The 18,682-nt window shown below is 39.9% G+C and overlaps 1 protein-coding gene across 1 annotated transcript in view; it reads left to right on the top strand.

The window, feature by feature from the left end:
• COL4A1 (collagen type IV alpha 1 chain) overlaps positions 1 to 16,376 on the top strand; it is a 232,061-nt gene extending 215,685 nt beyond the window's left edge. Inside the window, exons 46-52 of the mRNA XM_073556826.1 lie at positions 8,551 to 8,679; positions 8,765 to 8,863; positions 8,996 to 9,208; positions 9,360 to 9,537; positions 11,123 to 11,237; positions 11,347 to 11,519; positions 13,411 to 16,376. Of these exons, the coding sequence (XP_073412927.1) occupies positions 8,551 to 8,679; positions 8,765 to 8,863; positions 8,996 to 9,208; positions 9,360 to 9,537; positions 11,123 to 11,237; positions 11,347 to 11,519; positions 13,411 to 13,492 (989 nt within the window). The 3' untranslated portion in view covers positions 13,493 to 16,376. The remainder of the gene's footprint in view (positions 1 to 8,550; positions 8,680 to 8,764; positions 8,864 to 8,995; positions 9,209 to 9,359; positions 9,538 to 11,122; positions 11,238 to 11,346; positions 11,520 to 13,410) is intronic.
• Positions 16,377 to 18,682: the final 2,306 nt, after the last annotated feature.

The raw sequence follows: 18,682 nt of genomic DNA, 5'->3' as shown, positions 1-18,682 counted from the left end.
GACATTGTGGACGTAAAACAGTCAATACAAATTCAAGGATACACAAATGATCTATCACTATTTCTACCCCCACCACCACACATAGGATTCCCTCCAACACACAACATGTAGACTAGCCTCCCCAATGACACATGTACAGTGGGGCAAAAAAGTATTTAGTCAGTCAGCAATAGTGCAAGTTCCACCACTTAAAAAGATGAGAGGCGCCTGTAATTTACATCATAGGTAGACCTCAACTATGGGAGACAAACTGAGAAAAAAAAATCCAGAAAATCACATTGTCTGTTTTTTTTTTCATTTTATTTGCATATTATGGTGGAAAATAAGTATTTGGTCAGAAACAAAATTTCATCTCAATACTTTGTGATATATCCTTTGTTGGCAATGACAGAGGTCAAACGTTTTCTGTAAGTCTTCACAAGGTTGCCACACACTGTTGTTGGTATGTTGGCCCATTCCTCCATGCAGATCTCCTCTAGAGCAGTGATGTTTTTGGCTTTTTGCTTGGCAACACGGACTTTCAACTCCCTCCAAAGGTTTTCTATAGGGTTGAGATCGGGAGACTGGCTAGGCCACTCCAGGACCTTGAAATGCTTCTTACGAAGCCACTCCTTTGTTGCCCTGGCGGTGTGCTTTGGATCATTGTCATGTTGAAAGACCCAGCCATGTTTCATCTTCAATGCCCTTGCTGATGGAAGGAGGTTTGCACTCAAAATCTCACGATACATGGCCCCATTCATTCTTTCATGTACCCGGATCAGTCGTCCTGGCCCCTTTGCAGAGAAACAGCCCCAAAGCATGATGTTTCCACCACCATGCTTTACAGTAGGTATGGTGTTTGATGGATGCAACTCAGTATTCTTTTTCCTCCAAACACGACAAGTTGTGTTTCTACCAAACAGTTCCAGTTTGGTTTCATCAGACCATAGGACATTCTCCCAAAACTCCTCTGGTTCATCCAAATGCTCTCTAGCAAACTTCAGACGGGCCCGGACATGTACAGGCTTAAGCAGTGGGACACGTCTGGCACTGCAGGATCTGAGTCCATGGTGGCGTAGTGTGTTACTTATGGTAGGCCTTGTTACATTGGTCCCAGCTCTCTGCAGTTCATTCACTAGGTCCCCCCGCGTTGTTCTGGGATTTTTGCTCACCGTTCTTGTGATCATTCTGACCCCACAGGGTGGGATTTTGCGTGGAGCACCAGATCGAGGGAGATTATCAGTGGTCTTGTATGTCTTCCATTTTCTAATTATTGCTCCCACAGTTGATTTCTTCACTCCAAGCTGGTTGGCTATTGCAGATTCAGTCTTCCCAGTCTGGTGCAGGGCTACAATTTTGTTTCTGGTGTCCTTTGACAGCTCTTTGGTCTTCACCATAGTGGAGTTTGGAGTCAGACTGTTTGAGGGTGTGCACAGGTGTCTTTTTATACTGATAACAAGTTTAAACAGGTGCTATTACTACAGGTAATGAGTGGAGGAAAGAGGAGACTCTTAAAGAAGAAGTTACAGGTCTGTGAGAGCCAGAAATCTTGATTGCTTGTTTCTGACCAAATACTTATTTTCCACCATAATATGCAAATAAAATGAAAAAAAAACAGACAATGTGATTTTCTGGATTTTTTTTTCTCAGTTTGTCTCCCATAGTTGAGGTCTACCTATGATGTAAATTACAGACGCCTCTCATCTTTTTAAGTGGTGGAACTTGCACTATTGCTGACTGACTAAATACTTTTTTGCCCCACTGTATATATGCGTGCAATATATCATTTACAATAAATATACACACACATATTTTTATATAACAATAAGAAAATTGCGCATTATTCACCCTCCCTGGGTCCAGCTCTGGCTCTCCACCACTGCTTCCAATATCTGATAATTCCAGTATCTGATGTTGACTGAAGTCCTGACAGCAGATTAGTGAGCCCAGGATAGAGCCGATGAGCTCTGTGATTTAGATGCCGAGCTGTCGACATGATGTCAGTCTTGCAGCCAATATCAGGTAACAGGTGTAGCGGTCGAGACTCAACTGTAGACCTAGAATGAAGAGTATGGTGCGTTTTGCTTTTTTATATAACAAACTGTGCCTGATGGCCGGGATTTTCTGAAAGGGGATAACCCCTTTAAGGTTCCAATGTCAAATTTTTTTTGTGCTATAGGATGCATAATATCAGACACACTTAAACTAATTTATTTTATTGTTTTAATTTAAACAGTTTTTCTTAATTAAATTAATATTTAAATATTAAAGATGTGATGTACGGGTGCATGGGACTGGGCCTGAGACAGGGCTTGTACAAGGATTTCTAGCTGAAACATTGATCAGTAACAGGTGGATGAGTGACAGGTGTAGGCCTGGTGCTCTGAGAGGCCTGCCAAATTCAGGCAACACACATGAAGGAGACCCAACTTGGAGACCAAACACTACCAAAAATAAGGGGAAGACAACTGGAAAAGTGGCATCAATTGATCCACAGTAGAAATTTGATAATGACACAGCAGCAGTCAGCCATGAGCCATGCATGAAGTATCAGGGTCTGGGACAGCATTTATAGTTTTTAATTTAAGTTTAAATTAATACGAGGTGAGTGAGTGACAAGTAAAAGCCTGCTTTGCTGATAGCTGTGATACCTCATGCAACAGCTCAAACTGCTTTTCTACTCAGCCACACTCAGGTGGCACAAATATCAGCCTCATCGACTACTAGTGGTAGAAACTTTTAAGGATAGTAACTCAAATGATTGAAAGTTTGTGTATGCCTGCTAGTCTGGAAGCCCTACTACTACAGGCAACACACATGGAAGAGACCCAACTTGGAGTACAAACCTTTCCCAAAATTATTGCCACACATTACCAAAGTATCATCACTTTCTCCAGAGTAGAAATTGTATAATTGCGCAGTTTTTTGACAGCTTCTGTTATGGTGCAGGCTAATCGACTCCCTTTCTTTGGCAGCCGCACATTGGTATTATTATTATGTATTGTTATAGCGCCATTTATTCCTTGTCGCTTAAGATGTGAAAAGGGTGTGAGGCAGTGAGGGGCATCATATGCATGGGTCGATATATGTCCCCCAGGATGCGGACGGAGTCTTATTAAACCCGCTGGAGTGCCTTGTGTTCACAGCAGAACACATGTGAATCATAAGGCAAAATAAAAGAAAGAGTGGATTGGGTCCAAGTAGTTGACCCAGTCTCAGATTTCTTAGGAAAACCTGTCAAGGGCTTATATTTTTATAGGGATTTGCAGGTTTGGTAGTGTTTGAATCCCTCTCTCCACTCTGGGTTTTGGAAGTGGCTCTATGGCCACTATTCCATTTAAATCTGTCAGTTTTGCCTTGGGTATGTCAGTTTTAGAGTTTGCAAGCTGCAGAGCAGGAGGCTCTGTGCAACACAGGTCTGTGTGGCGCTAACACAGAGTGAGGGACTGGCTTTCCTGGCTGTCACCCCTAAGAGACAAGGCGGTGCCATTGTCCATGGCAACAGGCTTTGAACAAGAACTGTATGTGTGGAAACCCGGCTGCAATCTGGAGGATATCACTCTTGTTTATGTTGAACTTTCTGTGGTCCCTGCCTATCTCTCACACTGAACCAACCCCACTGCACTACAAGGGGAATACATAATAAAAACAAGTGCAATAATCTTAAACAATACAAGTCATTGACTGGTACTGGAGGAAAGAGGACCCTGCCCCTGAGGGCTCACAGTCTACAAGGGATGGGTGAGGATGAAGTAGGTGAGGGTAAAGCTGCTTGTGCAGTGGTATGGTGGAGCGGAGGTTATTGTAGGTTGTAGGCTTGTCGGAAGAGGTGGTTCTTCAGGTTCCTTTTGAAAGTTCCTGTGGTAGGTGAGAGTATGATATGTTGGGGTAGACAGTTCCAGAGTAGAGGGGATCGACAGGAGAAATCTAGTATGTGATTGTGGGAAGAGGAGATAAGAGGTGAATAGAGAAGGAGATCTTGTGAGGATCAAAAGTTGCGTGCAGGTAAGTACTGGGAGACTAGGTCACAGATGTATGGAGGAGACAGGATGTGGATGGCTTTGGTTGCCATGGTTAGCGTTTTGGGGAGCCAGTGAAGGGATTGACTGAGAGGAGAGGCCATAGAATAGCGGGAGATAGGTGGATTAGTCGGGCAGCAGAGTTTAGGATAGATTGGAGGGGTGCAAGACTATTAGAAGGGAGGGCACAAAGTGGGAGCTTGCAGTAGTTGAGGCGAGAGATGATGAGTGCGTGGACTACAGTTTTTGCATATTCTTGATTAAGGAATGTACGGATCCAGCAAATATTTTTGATTTGTAGTCATCCGGAAGTAGAAATAGCATGGATATGTGTTTTGAAGGAGAGATCAGAGTCCAGGGTTACCCCAAGGCAGCGAGCTTGCGGAACACCTTGATCTTGGAGATGAGGTCCTGAAAGAGCATGTGCTTCAGTGGATGGCAAGCGTTGCATCAAGTGACCTCTCCTCCTCTTCCTCCACCTTAACATCACATACAGTGCAGTCCTCAGTGGTGACACCCTAATTACCCTTGGTTCCCCCGCGTCACAACTCTCCAACCACCTACCTGACTGTGGGGAACCACAGATGTGCGAGTCTGCAGAGCTGTTCTCACATACTATTTCATGGCCATCAGAGGTCTGCTCCAAAGATTCACAGACTCATGAGGAGTAAAACATCTGCACCAATGACACAAAATTTTTTCATTTGTATCCGGGGCCGGACAAATTAGGGTCTGAGCAGAATCCAGACCCTTGTCACCAGATGTTAAACCCCGTGGAGTGGAGGTGATCCTGATAAGAGTCAGAAACTTGACGTGCATGTGGCCTGTACTGTGCTGTCAGGGCAGGTAGAGGAAGAGGGTGACTCTCAGGGTGAAGAGTGGGAGAACATAGAGGATGACAATGAGGTTGTAGATCCCACTTGTTGTGAACCCAGAGGCACGCAGTTGAGCAGATGAGGTGGAGGAGGAAGACAAAGAAGTTAAGTAGCAGCTTGCTGCACAGACACGGATTGATGCAACCATGACAAGCACTACATCCTCAGCCTCAACTCTGGCTGTGGCCAAATTATTTTGATTAGTAAATGTGACATCCTGAGTCCAGACTGCAGCACAGTGTTAGTCCAAACTGTTTGGATTAGGAAATGGGGCCAGGTGCCTGAACCCCAATATTATCCAAAATGATTTTGATTAATAAATGTGACCTTTTGAGTCCTGACTGCAATACATTATTAGCCAAAATGATTTCAATTAGGAAATGGGGCCTGGTGCCTGCACCTCAATATTAGTGAAAACAATTTTGATTAGTAAATGTGACCTCCTGAGTCCTGACTGCAACACAGTGTTAGCCCAAACGATATGGATTAGGAAATGGGGCCTGGTGCCTGCACCCCAATATTAGCCCTAACAATTTTGATTAGCAAATGTGACCTCCTCAGTCCTAACTGCAACACAGTATTAGCCTAAATGATTTTGAGAAAGAAATGTGGACTCCTGGTCATACAATACTATTAGCACAAACTAATTAGATACTGGAAGGTCGATTTCACACAGGACAGGATCCTCTCTAATTATATGACAACTTGCATTAGCAGTAGGAGCGGCCTCTCTGTGCTGTTACACTGTGAAAAGCAAAACAGCAGGTCCGCTTTTTATATGGAGAGGTACTTGTGACTTCAGCAGCCAATGACAGAAGCTGTTGTGTCTGGACATTGTGGATGGTTTCAAGTTAATTAAAAAAAAAAATCTGCCGCTCCTCTGACCTTTACACACTCCCTCCCCTCATAACACATGTCTCCCCACTCATCATACAGCACCACTAGCCTAGCCAAAGTACTAGCAAAAGCATTAGAGGAAACGTGATCATTTACCGAACTATACTCAAATTTTGCCGACCTTGAGGGAAAATGCTCGGGTATCCGAACATGAATGACTGAGCTATGTTCATGCCGAATTTGAGATTGGCGAACGTTTTCTGAACACATTTGCTCATCTCTAGTTTGCGGGTCTTGAAGTCAAAAAGACATCTTCTTCAGGATGACCACATTGAAAAATCAAGTGGTTGTCCTGAAGAAGGAATCGATTTGACTTTGAAACATGTTGACAGTAAACCATTTTTATTAACCTTTGCCCTTCTTATCATGTATTTGGCAATCAAGCAGCGCAGATAAAGTCCACTTTTTCCTGGTATGTTGATAACTTTTTTATTAGTGGAGGTCAGAACACTGAGAATGTTATCAATTTAGAGAATGAAAGGACCTGGAAGATTTTTGGTCCTACATTCCATGTAAAAATTTTCCCTTGTTATTGACACTCCTTGCTATTCACTGTGCAATAAACTGCTCCATGACCCCATTAACTGGAATAGCGCAAGTGAGTATTTTATTTTTTTTTAAATTGTATTAATTCCCATTATACCATTTTAAAACTTAATGGAATAAAAATTCATGGACTTAAGTGCGCTGTCATCCCCTGAGGAAGAAGTATTATCTACTTCGAAACGCGTTGGGAAATAAATGGTTAATCCCTTCATTTAATCTGGATTCATTATTTGTTCAGCAGCGCACTTAAGTCCATGAATTTTTATTCCATTAAGTTTTAATGTATGACGGTCACGGAGCGGACCTTTGGACGTGCAGCAAGCTGATAACTGATCCTATGTGTCTAAATCTCTCCTGGAAAAGGTGAGTGTATTCCTTTATTTCTTTCAAAAAGTAACTCAGATAAGACCCTATTGCACTCTCTTTTTTCTATAGTTTTTACATTATACCATTTTGGTACTTTAGTTTTTATTTTATGGAAATGGAAGAACTTATCTCTTTAGAGTAGAGTCATACTGCTTTATTTACAGTCATGAGACAAACTAAGTACAGGGCATAATATTAAGTATCAGGACACAATTATAAAAATATAGTCCTCAGAAGGTCTAAAAATGATGTATTACGTAGGATAGTGGCTCAGTGGTTAGTATTGTAGCACTGGGGTCCTGGGTTAAAATCCCACCAAGGAGATTGTCTGCAAAGAGCTTGTATATTTGGATGTGTTTATTCTCAGCATTCCTGTTTCCTCCCACACTCCAAAGACATACTGATAGGTAATTTAGATTGTGAGCCCCAATGATGTCTGTAAAGCGCTGTGGAATTAATGGCGCTACATAAAAGGATAAAATAAATAAATCTAAATACAACCTCAGGTTTGACTTCACAAATTACATTGTGTCATTATTATTTATTCAACAAAAACTACCGCAAAATGCAGAAATAGCATGTGCTAAATTAAGTACATCCCAAGAATAAATAGCTTGTAAAACCACCTTTAGAAGCAATAACTTAAAGTAAATATTATTAATATTTATTATTATAGTGCCATTTATTCCATGGCGCTTTACATGTGAAAAGGGGTATACATAATAAAAACAAGTACAGTAATCTTAATCAATACAAGTCACGACTGGTACAGGAGGAGAGAGGACCCTGCCTGCAAGGGCTCACGATCTACAAGGGATGGGTGAGGATACAATAGGTGAGGGCAAACTTGTATGACTTTATCACAGTATTTCAATTGGGATGAGTTCTGGACTTTGACTGGTCTATTGCAACTTGTTGATTCTTTTCCTTTTCAACCATTCTGATGTAGATTTCTTGGTATGCTTGAGAGCATTGTCCTTTTGCCTGACCCAGTTTTTAGGCAATCTGTGGCATTTGGATAGATGCCTTACATTTGACTCTATAAAACTTCAGTATATAGAGACGTTTAAGATTGTTTCAATGGTTGAAAAATGCCCAGGTCCTGTGGCTGCAAAACATGCCCAAATCATCATCCCTCCACTACCAGGCAAGACATGTGGTATGAGGTGTTTGTTCTGTTATGCTGTTTTTAGTTTTCACCACAAGTAGCACATGACATTATAGCTAGACATCTACAATTTGTTCCCATTTGTTCAAAAATATTATTCCAGAAGTCTTGTGGTTTGTTCAGATGCAATCTTGTACATTTTAGCCACGCTGCCATGTTATTTTTAGACATGATACTTTCTCCTGTAATCCATTCCACATATGCCATACTTGATCAGTCTTTTTTCTACTTGTGCTTCATGAACATTAACACTAAACATGCCCAGTGAGGCCTTAAGAGTGTAAGTGGTAGCTCTTGTTTCTTTTTCAGTTTCTCTGAGCATAGCACAATCTGACCTTGGGTGAATTTGCTGAGGACTCAAGTCCTGGGAAGAATGTCAGCTCTCTTGAACGATTTCCACTTGTGGATTTTCTTTCTTACTGTACAATGATGGACTCCAGTTGTTTGGACATGGCTTTATAGACGTGATTGAAGGGCAGCAACAAGTGTTTCTCTATGATCATTGTTAAATTAATAATTTTCTCATGTGTTGTTGGTCTCATGTGTTGTAGTTCCCTAATTTTATGACCTTCTAATGACAAAATGTGTTTTTATTATGTCATGATTGTCCTGATACATAAAATCACAGAATTTAAAGAGAACGCTTAGTTTTTCTCATGACGTACTTATATAATAGGTGACAAATCTTTGTTCTTCTTAGGATCACAAGGACTTCCTGGGCCTGAAGGTGCATTCCAGACATTCAAAGGAGAACCTGGTCCACCTGGACTACAGGGTCCCTTTGGTCCAAAAGGTTTTCCTGGTTTTCCAGGTGCTAAAGGAGAGCAAGGTTAGTATGTTCGCTTTACTTCAATCTAATTGTGTATAAATACATCCCTAGCTTGTAAATAAACATTTTACCTAATTTTCTATAGGTCCAGTTGGTTCAGTTGGCTTCCCTGGTCCAAGTGGAGTGCCAGGAATAAATGGTATTCCAGGGCAAAAAGGAGAATTGGGTCCCACGGGGCCAACAGGTATGTTATTGTACATTTTAGATTCTCTAAGATCATGTAACCCATTTTTTTTTTATTTAGGTTGGATAACATGTTATCACTAAAGCATAATTACATACATATAGATTTGTATCAATGCTTTTAAACTTTTAGGTCCAAGAGGATATCAAGGTCCACCAGGTACAGATGGCTTACCTGGTCCAATGGGTTTACCTGGTCCAGCTTCTATGGCTCATGGGTTCCTAGTGACAAGGCACAGTCAAACAACTGAAGTTCCACAATGTCCCTTTGGTACAGTTCCAGTCTACATTGGCTACTCACTTCTCTATGTACAAGGAAATGAAAGGGCACATGGACAAGATCTTGGTAAGAAATTATTATATTAAATGTCCATTACTGTTGTATTTATTCATACTAACATTGGCTTTTTATATACAATCTCTGTATAAATTCTACAGTCATGCCAAACTTTCAGATTTAGTTTGAGTTACCTACAATTATATTTTTTCAATTTTAGGTGCTGCAGGAAGCTGTCTTCGTAAATTCAGCACAATGCCTTTCCTATTTTGCAATATTAATAATGTGTGCAACTTTGCATCAAGGAATGATTATTCCTACTGGTTATCCACTCCTGAACCAATGCCAATGAGCATGGCTCCAGTAACTGGGGAGAATATTGAACCATTCATCAGCAGGTAACCAAGCTGACCTCTATTATTATTATTATTATTATTATTATTATTATATCTTTAATATATTGTTTTGTTTTTTAATAAAAATGACTATGACATACAAAGAATACACTGAGCTTGACATGCAAAACCTCTCCATTTGTGGTTTTGCAAGGTTTCTATGTAAATATTAGTAAGTTAGTATATTCTTTTCTGCAACTGATTTAACTATCCTATGGTGGATTTGGCCATCCAATCATTCTGTAATGGTCAACGTGTGACTAGACACAGCACCTCCAGCAGGGCGAATTTATGACACACGTGACCCTGGATACAGCGCCTCCAGCGGGGCGAATTTAAATAATACCGGGACGTGCAGCCGGACACACCGCCTCCAGCTGGCAAATTTAAAAAGTACACGTAAAACTGGATACCCCGCCTCCAGCTGGCGAATTTAAATAATAAGGGGAAACACAGGAACAATTACAGTGGTGGGCCCTGTAATAGGAAATAGGGACGTGGAGACCTCCTGAGCTCCCCTGAGGCAGCGTCCCTACACTCCTTACGTTCCCTATACAGGCTCCGCACCTGTCGCCGCACGCGAACCTTATGCCCTGACTCGCCCTGAACCTAGTCCCTCGCTAGGGCATTGGCCGGTGCGGAAACTAATCCCACCACTGCACTAGGTCACACATAAGGAAAGTCACAAACAGGGGAAATAGAAAACTTAGCTCTCTCTGTGCAAATGCTCCAGCACAGAGTCCAGCAACCGACTGCAGCCTTCCTCCTGAATAGCTGCCACCAAGTCCAGTCAGCGCTGCAAAGAACTCCCTTCTGTGACTCCTTCCACACCAGGACTCAGACTAAGCTGAGCAATCTCTCCAGCTCCTTCCACCACCAAGGTTGGTTGCAAATGAACAACTATCACCAACAGTGATTGAATACCCTGAGACTCATTTATAGAGCCTCACACCTGATTTGTAATTACAAATTAAACCTACCACTAAGGTGCGATACCACTCCCCACCACCGGGCAACTTAGAATGAAAGACACCACGTGTGATAATTCCAACGGCCACCGGGGGCAATCACGTCACACTTTGCACTTGACAAAGTAAAAAAATTCACTTTGTCCAATTTAAAACTGTCAGATCATGACACATTCCCTATGGAACAAAATAGGATACAAATTTGGATCAAATCTGCCCCATCGGCATCCCCTCTATGCAGCATGCTTGTAGACTACTGTGTACAGAGTACAAAATGTAGTCATGATTAAAAGGGCTAACACATTCCACAATGGCACCAGTTGATTGTGGAGAGCCCTTAGAATCGTAGGTGTAGTAAGATGTTGTCCAAACCAAACAAGCCCTTTAAGTGAATTAATATTTGGTGTCATATGTTCCTCCTACATTTGTAACTCTGAGAAAATATTAATCCCAACATTTCAAAGTTATTTTTCTAACCTTTAAGTTTAGTTGACCTCTTCTTGAACGGTATGTCATGATTACTTTCATTCATTGCGAGACTAAAAGGTCTATTTTTGCTTGTATTTTGTTAATAGCTTCATACTTTACTGATGATGAACATCAATGAATATTTTCAATAGGTGCAGTGTTTGTGAGGCCCCTGCAATGGTAATGGCGGTTCATAGCCAAACAATTATGTTACCAGCATGTCCAGATGGATGGATTTCACTGTGGATTGGATATTCATTTGTAATGGTGAGCGTTCATGCACTATTTCTACCTTGTGTTAAAGTAGATTTCATGATAAAAGTTTGCGTAATGAAAAAGACATTTTCTCACATGTATATTTTATTAACACTTCTAGCAAACCAGTGCTGGTGCGGAGGGCTCAGGCCAAGCTCTGGCCTCACCAGGCTCTTGTTTAGAAGAATTCCGCAGTGTGCCATTCATAGAGTGCCATGGACGAGGAACCTGCAACTACTATGCCAATACCTACAGCTTTTGGCTCGCTACAATAGAGAGGAATGAAATGTTCAAGTGAGTTGACAATTCAGTATTAAAACTTTGGTTTCATTAAGTTAATTTCAATAAAATTAGTTGAATTGTATAGTCAAAATATCAGATCTGAATAAATAAAATGTTTCTCTTATGTGTGGCTTCCAACAAAGAAATATCTCAGCTGTCTGACCAGTGATCTCTAGATCTCTAGACGTCGCGCTAGTCCGCATGTAGCTCTAACAGATATGTTGCTATATGTCTGTATGATGTCTATAGCTGCACAAAAATTGATTCTCCTAATATCACAAAAAATGACAATATTATATTAACATAAAAAAAAATGCTGGTGTCACTAAAAAAATGCATCATTTTTGGAAATAACCGATTGTCAAAAAAAAATTATAGCTTTAAAACCTGCATGTGTTGCCAAAATTGCACGTTAAGAAATATTGTATTTTATTAGATGATTAGAAAAAGGTTTCAGCAAATCTGGTTGGAAAATTAACAATAAGACCCTGATCCATTAAGAATGGCTGAAGCCAGTGTTAATGAATAGGGCGATGGAGTAAATTTTGAATTATTTATTAAAGAGGACCTTTCACCGAATTTTTTTCAAGTTGAATTGGCCACACTATCTAATAGTGGCTGGAGAATGGAATTTAATGTTTTTGCTTATTTAAAATTCTCCTACACGTTATGGAGATTATCCGCAATGAAAGTATTTGGCACCTAATGAGTTATGTTTTGTTAAGTAATAGAAAGTGTTATTAGATAACAATTTGTACAGGGAGACGATGTACATGCCTAAAATAAAAACACCCACTTAGTCTTAAAGGGGTTTTCCAATTAACAAAGTACATTTTAATTATTAGGTCTTGTAATAATAATAAGTTTCACAGTTAGATGTTAAAAAAATGTCCTTGTGCTGAGATAATCTTATAAATGTGTCCCTGCTGTGTACTGTGTAATGGCTGTGTCTGACCGTACAGGAACATGGTCTGATCATACCACAGCTCCTGGGCAGGGGAAGAAGCAAGAGAGAGTATACTGACATTACAGCAGGGGATCGCAGCTGTTTCTTTTTGTGAGGCAAAACATTTCTTAAGCAATGTATTACCTCCCAGAATGAATCAGGTGCAATCCCATCCTGTCTGTACACTCTTTTACTTCCCCCCCTGCCCAGGAGATGTGGTATGATCAGACCATGTTCCTGTACAGTCAGACACGGCCAATACACAGTACACTGCAGGGACATATTTATAAGATTGTCTCAGCTCATGAACATTTTTTTTAAACACATCCAATTGTGGGCAATATTATTAAGCAATTTGTTGATGAAAATGTTGATTAAAATCAACTTTGTTCATGGGAAAACCCTTTTAACTAAAGCAAAAGTGCATTAATTGCGAATATCTCCATAATGTAGATGTGAAATTACTAACAAACTATTTATTCCACACTATTTTATTACCAAATTCCATCTCAACATGAAAAATTTGGATAAAGGTCAAATGAATTAGGAGTTTTACAAGTACAAGACTGGAGTACATTTCAGGAGTAAGTTACACCACTAAAGTGGCATAACTTGTTATGAATTTGACAGGTAGGTGTAGCCATGTCCTGTCCTGATCATGCTGTGCCTATGTTGGTGTAGCTTGCCGGGACTGGTGTACAAACACCAAAAGTTGCAATATTTTTGCGCAACTTCTGAGTTATACTAAAAGATTGTGACTTATTAAAGGGAATCTGTCATCACCTTCGGGGGGGTCTGTGCTTTCAGTATGGCTGTTGGGCACCTCTCAACCAGTATTAACTATGCAGATTAACACTATATCTTCCGGTTAGTAGATTTATCACATGTTACAAGTCCTCTTTAAAATACTGCTGTAATTTACATTGACTAATTTGCTATTAATTTTAATTTATACAGAAAACCTACTCCGTCAACTCTCAAAGCTGGAGACCTCCGTACACATGTCAGCCGCTGTCAAGTATGCATGAGACAGACATAAAGACCAAAGTTTTACAACACATGGTGCTATTTGTGTTATACAAGAAGCCAAATACTATATCAATGTACCTCACTATTGTACAAGAAAAGCAGTAAAGTGCATTATAGGAACTTACATAACTAACTGTGTTCTTAATGATCCTTGTCCATGGTCCTTGTCCAAAGGCAAGACAACCAAGACTAGATTTCTTATTACATACAAGATGGCACTTTGAAATTACATAATGTTATAATGCACTGATCCTTTCCAGCAGCAGAAGCTGATTCCTTAATTCATAAGGTGCTAGGAGATATGCAGTGCCTTATGCTGTTGACTCCTCTTATTTTTGTACTATATTTTAGATTTTGTTTAAGAAATATAGATATTTGTTAAAATCATTGTATGTTTTCGAGAAGTATATAAATAACCATTATCTGCACAAAACATAGGTATGTTGTAACTGGTAGCACACAACATAAAATCCCTTTTAGTGTCTTTTGGATATTTGAAATGGAAATGAGAGCAAAATATGCTAACGTGACCGAAGTTCATCTACTTAATAAGCAGCAACTAATTTACTTGAGAAAATAGTTTATAAGGCATTTCGTTAATGTGAGATTCAGCAATGGAATATACACTCACTGGCCACTTTATTAGGTACACCTGTCCAACTGTGTGTTAAGACTTAATTTCTAATCAGCCAATCACATGGCGGCAACTCAGTGCATTTAGGCATGTAGACATGGTCAAGACAATCTCCTGCAGTTCAAACCGAGCATCAGTATGGGGAAGAAAGGTGATTTGAGTGCCTTTGAACGTGGCATGATTGTTGGTGCCAGAAGGGCTGGTCTGAGTATTTCAGAAACTGCTGATCTACTGGGATTTTCACGCACAACCATCTCTAGGGTTTACAGAGAATGGTCCGAAAAAGAAAAAAAATCCAGTGAGCGGCAGTTCTGTGGCCGGAAATGCCTTGTTGATGCCAGAGGTCAGAGGAGAATGGGCATACTGGTTCGAGCTGATAGAAAGGCAACAGTGACTCAAATTGCCACCCGTTACAACCAAGGTAGGCAGAAGAGCATCTCTGAACGCACAGTGCGTTGAACTTTGAGGCAGATGGGCTACAGCAGCAGAAGACCACACTGGGTACCACTCCTCTCAGCTAAGAACAGGCATCTGATGGCTACTTTCAGCAGGATAATGCGCCATGTCATAAAGCTCGAATCATCTCAGATTGGTTTCTTGAACATGACAATGAGTTCACTGTACTCAAATGGCCTCCTCAGTCACCAGATCTCAATCCAATAGAGCATCTTTGGGATGTGGTGGAACGGGAGATTCGCATCAGGGATGTGCAGCCGACAAATCTGCGCCAACTGTGTGATGCCATCATGTCAATATGGTCCAAAATCTCTGAGGAATGCTTCCAGCACCTTGTTGAATCTCTGCCACGAAGAATTGAGGCAGTTCTGAAGGCAAAAGGGGGTCCAACCCGTTACTAGCATGGTGTACCTAATAAAGTGGCCAGTGAGTGTATGTGAGATACAGTTTTCTCAGAGTTGCATTTCTATTTCTCTATAGCATTGAGTATAGTATTTGGAATCTCAAAAATATGATCATTTATATGATGCAGCGGAACACATTCCTGAGCATACATTTATATGCAGATGCTAAATACAGCACTCACTTATAATTAAAATACAATTTTCCAGCAGTGAATTTATTATTTTAGTAATTTATGTCAGCAATATAGTATATACTAATTTTGTTAATTGATATGTACATTTTTAAATATATATATATATAATGTAACACTTGTTAGACCACCAGCTCCCTACTGTATTATGACTGTTTACAAAATGAGTTGACCACTTGCATCTGTATGAATACCATAAAAATGTCATCATTTACAATTGGGTATCAGAAATTGTGAAAATGGGGAAGCCATCTGTGACTTGGTTTACCAATATAGGTCGTGGTCACTAGAGATGAACAGATCGATCCAAGGAGGATCAGATTGGAGTCGAATTTCTTAAAATTTGTAGTTTCAAGCAAATTCGAACATTCCGAGATTCGTTTTGCAGTTTGCAAAAAGTAAAACCTTTTCTGGCATCATTGCTAAAGCTCCAGAGAGGGGGCAAATGTCTTTTTCACATTGCTGGGGAGTAGTGATGAGCGAGTATACTCGTTGCTCGGGTGGTCTCCGAGTGTTTTGGCGTGCTCCGAGATTTAGTTTCTGTCGCTGTAGCTGCATGATTTGTGACTGCTAGACAGCTTGAATACATGTGTGGAATGCCTGCTTGTTAGGGAATTCCCACATGTATTCAGGCTGTCTACAAGTCGCAAATTATGCAGCTGAGACAACAAAAACTAAATCTCCGAGCACACCAAAATACTCGGAGATCACCTGAGCATGCTCGGGGAGACCCGAGCAACAATGCTACTCGCTCATCACTACTGGGGAGGCTTCCCCATAAAGACCTGCAACTATGACATCTAGCAGATTGTCATGCCATGTATAGTGGTGGTCAGTACCTGGTCCATCACATATCAGCGATGCATAGTTTTAACAGCAGAGTCGTTTTTCATCTCCAGAGTCACTGGGTGAGTCTCTGTCTCCTGTAGAGTGTAATCACTTATCAGTGAGGTCCTCGCTCTCTCCTGTAGAGTGTAAGCTCTAATGGTCAGCAGGATCCTCTCTCTCCTCTGTAGTGTGTAGGCTGTTATGGTGAGCAAGATTCTTGCTCTTCTCCCTCACTTGTATTTTCCAAGCAATTACAAGCTTTTCAGTATTGAGATTCACACAAATTTATTTGCCTCAAATCGAATTTAGGTGTAAAATAGGTCAAAACCGGTAAATTCAAATATTAAAAGATCCACACATCTTTAGTGGCCACCAATCAAACTGTATGACTGTCTTCATTTTTGCTATGAGTTATCCTTCTCCATACAGGTATTTAGTTAATAATAGAACATTTTATAAAGAAATTTAGTTCTCATGTTTTCACATCTTAGAAGAATACAACAACACTCTTACCTGTAACACCCCTAAATACATAATTGTTTATACTTTATAGATATATGTATTATTCAACATTCAAAACAACATAGTCCTTGCTCATTTGCCCATGATGTAGTAAATTCTCATCACTATTCTGAAGTCAACTTCATGATATGTATGTTAAAACGCTTCATGGGCTTAGTTACAATGTTTCTAATCGAAAACCACCCTCATTAATGATTAGTGATGTGCGAGTAGCATTGTTGCTCGGGTTTTCCCAAGCATGCTCAGGTGATCTCCCAGTATTTTGGCTTGCTCTGAGATTTAGTTTTCCTTGTCTCTTCTGCATGATTTGCGACTTGTAGACAGGCTTAATACATGTGGGAATTCCCTAACAAACAGGCATTCCACACATGTATTCAAGCTGTCTAGTAGTCGCAAATCATGCAGATGAGATGACGAAATCTAAATCTCCGAGCACGCCAAAATACTCGGAAGACACTTGAGCATGCTCGGGAAAACCCGAGCAACAAGTATACTCGCTCATCACTATTAATGATCTAATGATTTTTCTTTGCTCTACTTGATTCGTCACCACTGTGTTTGAATTGTATATGTTTAACAAGTGTTTTTATATGGAAATTCCAAACTACCCTTTTACAGCTGTTAAGGTTCCCTGTGCTCTTGTGCATAACAGAAATATTCAGTTTTCAATAAACACTTATGTATTTTTTTACTGACTGACTATACTAAGTGTGATGCTGTTCTCAAAAATACAATTTTCAGTTTTAGGATTTATTTTAAGGACTTGTACGATGTCACAAATTTTATAAATCGTAAAAAGATATCTTAGCCACAAAGTAACCTTGATCAGTAATATGTGGAGTTGTGACCCTGCATGCATCCTAAAAATCACATAAGTGTGATTAGACATTATGTAACGCAGTTTATAGGAGGAAGTGGAGGAGGATTAAGTGACAAGAAAGTTTAATTTAAAGTGTAAGTCAAATAGAAAGATAGTTCTTCTAGACCACACATGTCAAACTCTGGCCCGCAGGCCAAATATAGCAAACAGGATAATTATATTTGGTCCGTAATGCCAGCACCCCCAAATATACTATATTATGTACTATGTGAGGCCATTATACTGTATGGAGAACTATGTGAGACCCATACTTCTGTATGGAGGACAGTGTGGGACACATTATTCTGTATGGAGGACTATGTGGTGCCAATTCTGTATGGAGGACTATGTGGGGCCCATTATACTATACGGAGGAATATGTGGAGCCCATTATACTGTGTGGGGATCACAGTTAGGGCTTCACACTGTGTTGAGGTCACCATACTTTGCTGGGGGGTACAATAGGGTCATCATACAGTGCATGCGGATGGTACTTTGGAGGAATTCATTGTGGGGGTATCATACTGTGTTTGGGAGGGAACTTTGTTGGCATCTTACTTTATTATCTATATTATTTAATAATTCAAAGGTTTTTTTATCCTTTATTATTACATATTTATATTATGCCATTGGGGATATGCTTTTTCCTGCTCTTACATAACATAATATATTATTCCAGTATGCCCCATTTGTCATTATGTGTATTATTTATTTTAAGATATGTTACTTAAATTATATTTTGTCTGTGGAACAATCCTGTTAAGTTTGTTTCCATAGGAAAAGGTTAATCGATATATTTGATGATAAGGAAAAACTTCCTCAATTGTGGACATTTTTAATAGATATCAAGGGTGGCCCTCAACTTCGTCCAATTTTTTTTATTTTGGCCGTTTCTGTATTTCAGTTTGACATCCCTGTTCTAGTCACTTAATTTACTCATGTAGGCCATAACTTTTGTACTGTTTTCTTGTAGTGTCAGTGTTGAATGTTTCCCCTTTTCCTGGTCAGTTTTCTTTAGGCAATATGGTGACTTTTTATTCTTTAGTTTGTAACAGCGAAAAAACAACAGAAAACATATAGATAAGTGAATTCATAGACAAAGCAGTGGAAAGCCCGGTTTAATGATACAGCATTCAAGAATGGATAGGTATGACTAGCCTTCTTCATGTTTTACAAAGCCAACAAAAACAACATGACTGTATTTTATTTGCTATGGAAATTATATTTTGTTTAGTTATAAGTTATAATATGTTCAATGTAGCAAAGAAGCAAAGATACCATTATTGTAAACTATTGAAAATACCCA

The sequence above is a fragment of the Dendrobates tinctorius genome, unplaced genomic scaffold (genome assembly GCF_039654945.1).
Source record: "Dendrobates tinctorius isolate UK_male_01 unplaced genomic scaffold, ASM3965494v1 ptg000240l, whole genome shotgun sequence".
Lineage (NCBI taxonomy): Eukaryota > Metazoa > Chordata > Amphibia > Anura > Dendrobatidae > Dendrobates > Dendrobates tinctorius.
Note: the sequence above shows the minus strand (reverse complement) of the source record. Positions and strands in the feature narration are given on the sequence as shown.